Source organism: Chrysochloris asiatica, unplaced genomic scaffold (genome assembly GCF_000296735.1).
Source record: "Chrysochloris asiatica unplaced genomic scaffold, ChrAsi1.0 scaffold00118, whole genome shotgun sequence".
NCBI lineage: Eukaryota > Metazoa > Chordata > Mammalia > Afrosoricida > Chrysochloridae > Chrysochloris > Chrysochloris asiatica.
The window spans coordinates 9521399-9524627 of NW_006408636.1; the positions used below are offsets into that span (position 1 = coordinate 9521399).

At 46.5% G+C, this 3229-nt stretch overlaps 1 protein-coding gene and 1 pseudogene across 1 annotated transcript in view; both read left to right on the forward strand.

The window, feature by feature from the left end:
• LOC102826914 (uncharacterized protein CXorf49 homolog) overlaps positions 1–1566 on the forward strand; it is a 13355-nt gene extending 11789 nt beyond the window's left edge. Inside the window, exon 7 of the mRNA XM_006868558.1 lies at positions 1523–1566. Coding sequence (XP_006868620.1) covers positions 1523–1566 — 44 coding nt within the window. The remainder of the gene's footprint in view (positions 1–1522) is intronic.
• Positions 1567–1764: 198 nt separating this feature from the next.
• On the forward strand, positions 1765–2476 carry LOC102827298 (annotated as a pseudogene).
• Positions 2477–3229: the final 753 nt, after the last annotated feature.

The following is a 3229-nucleotide window of genomic DNA, read 5'->3' on the forward strand; positions in this document are numbered from 1 at the left end:
CCATGCAAGCAAGAAGGCAATGGGGAGACATATATAAAATCCTGAAAGAAAAAAAATTGCCAACCAAGAATCCTTTATCCAGCAAAGCTATCACTCAAATATGATGGTGTAATCAAAACATTCCAGGATAAACAGAAGCTATGGGACTTCATCAAAGCCAACCCTGCCCCTACAAAACATCCAAAAAGGAGTTCTGTGGACCGAGAACCAACAAGAACAGACAACAACCAGAGATTGATATACGTGGCAGCACCTCCCTGAATTAAGTCTACAGAAAGAAGAGTTGTTAACAGAACAAAACTATAAGAACAAACTCAGAGAATCTGGGAGGTCAGTCTATGATCAAAACAAGTACAATGTAAAAGAAGGTAAACACGTAGGAACAGAGATCCAGATAGTGAGAAGGTCAGGTCGATTACAGGATAAAGTAGACTGCACTAAATGGAGAGAAAAGTTAATGGACTATAAGAACTTTCCGAGGTTGGGGCAGAAATATTCCTGGGAATTTGAATCCTGAGGGGACAGACAGTACAAAGGGGCTTCAAAAAGGTTGAGGAAAAATTCCATTATTTTTTCATTCCAATTTTTGAAAGCCCCTCATATTTCTGGTCTCGGTTCCACTCCCAACCCCCTCCCTGTCCATGGCAAACATATAGTCCCTTGTCTACCTAAAGAACTGGAGAGTTGGTCAGAACTTCTCTCCTGTTGAATAAATTATCATCCACATTTACTTTTGTGTTTTTTATATATTTGAACCTCCAGGTGCTTCCTTATCTTGTCATCTGAAAGCTGGAAACACCCTTGAACCAGCTCCTAGTTTCCACCCTGTATGGGGTGCATGCTCTCCGCAGGAGCTCACCTTATTGTGCCTCACACCCCACCTTCCCCTCTAGCCAGCCCTGGCCTAAGAGGTGCCTTTGGTGACCAGTGCCTGAAACTTAGATATTCTTCTTTTTTTTTTTTTTTTTCTCTCTCTCTCTTTTTAATCATCAAAATAATATGTGTTCATTGTGAAGAATTTACAAGATACGGAGAAGTATAGAGAAAGCAGAAAAACCACCCTTAGCCCTTAGATCCAGAGAGAAGTACTGCTAATATTTTGGCACACAGAGGACCTCGTTAGTTGTGGGTTCCATATTTAGCACAAACACAATACAAGAGGCACTTTGGTGGTCATTCACAGGCATATACATGCCCAAACCTGACAGGGCGTGTGTGTGTATGTATGTTTGTGTATGTGTGTGTGTCCCAGTTGAGGTAGAAAACAGCTGATTGGTGTCCCCCAATTCAGTGTTAAATGGACTTTTTAGAACGCAACTGATAATTTCCTTTGGATCTTTTTACTGTGTCATTTATTCTGTATTGCATTAGATTGGCAATGCACATTTGCATTCTGATCTGCAAGCATTTAAAAATATTTAATCATAAATCCCTAAGTCTCATGGGAGGACTATTGAGCGTTGCCCTGAACTTAGGCGTGTGATCTTCAGAAAATGTTTTTGTTATTTGTGTCTCTTCTCAGGTCTCCTCTTTGCTGCACATCGGGAAGACTATGATGGGAATTAATGTGACAACTCATTGCCTAGAGCTGGAAAACCATCCTTTAGAAGGAGGAAAACTGCTCTGTGGTGTGTTTGTTGGCTCCAAGGCCAAATGGATGGAAGGAGTTCAGGGACCCCCAAACGCATGCCTGCTGTTGTCTATTTCCGGGAAGCCCTTGCATTCTGGGATGTCACCAGTTCTGGACGCATGGTTGATTCCTGAATGATGATGGTTCGTCGTGGGTTGCTGGCCTGGATTTCTTGGGTGGTGGTTTTGCTTGTGCTCCTTTACTGTGCCATCTCCGTCCTCTACATGTTGGCCTGCACCCTGAAAGGTGACGAGGAGAAGCTGTGGCTGCCCCCGGCCAATGGCCCAACCGGGAAAGAGGGGTACCAGGCGGTCCTGCAGGAGTGGGAGGAACAGCACCACAACTATATCAACAGCCTGAAGAAGCAGATCGCACAGCTCAAGGATGAACTCTAGGAGCGAAGCGAGCAGCTAAAGAGTGTGCAGTACCATGCCAGCGATGCCGTGGGCCTGGGGTTGGACCGGGGTGCCCCCGAGAAAACCCAGGCGGACCTCCAGGCCTTCCTGCAGGCACAGGTGGACAAGGCTGAGGTGCACCTGCATCAAGTTGGCCACTGAGTACGCAGCAGTGCATTTCTATAGCTTCACCCTGCAGAAAGTGTACCAGCTGGAGATGGGTCTGACCCGCCACCCCGAGGAGAAACCCGTGAGGAAAGACAAGCGTGATGAGTTGGTAGAAGAGATTGAATCTGCCTTGGAGACCCTGAACAACCCGGTGGAGAGCAGCCCGATTCGGCGTCCTTACATGGCCTCGGATTTCATAGAAGGTTGGCATGGTTGTGCATGGGGTAGCAAATGGATGGAAAAGAAGGTAACCGCGGTGGGAGGTTGTGAGCACGACTGGTAGGAAGTTTTGCGGATAGGAAGTTTTGTGGCGTAGGAAGTTTTGGGCGCTTGAGGTATGAAACATCTGCTTCCACTTTATCTTAAAACCCTTTGTCAAGGAGCGCACAATTTTCAGTGGCTCCTGGAAGATTAAAAAATGAAATAAAAGAAAACGAAATGTTAAGGCAAAACTCTGAAACCTAAAGAGAATACGAGAGCCATCTTGAACATTGACCAACCAAAATGGGAGAAGGGATACAAAGGCAAGACGTGACTGGCTTACAAGCTTTCAAGAGGGAACCTAGATCCACAGCGCGGGGAGGATGGTAGAGTGTCCAGTGAGTAGTATCTGACCTGTCTAGGAAGGGCAGATGAAAAGAAATGCAGATGGATCCCTTGGGAAGCAAGGGTGAATAATTGTTACCAGGACTGATTGTGAGGACTGGAAATGTAAAGGTGGACATTTTATAGCATGGAGGGGAGTGATTAACCTTTCAGTCTAGGAGCAGAGGGCCCTGGGACCATCAGTGGAGAAGAGCAGAGAGCGGGACCCCACCCAGAGGAGCAGTGAGGCCGGAGACTGAGACAGAGAGGATGACGTGAAGAGATGGAGTGACTTAGGAATAGGGATCTGGAGAGGGAGAGGGGCTGTGTGCTGAGGACCATGAGGGGAGGGTGGGCAGGATTGCAGGGTGTACCCTTTGGTTGGGTGATGATGCATGGACGGGATGGCAATGAGACGATGTATGATGGAATGAATGTAAAACTAATGTTC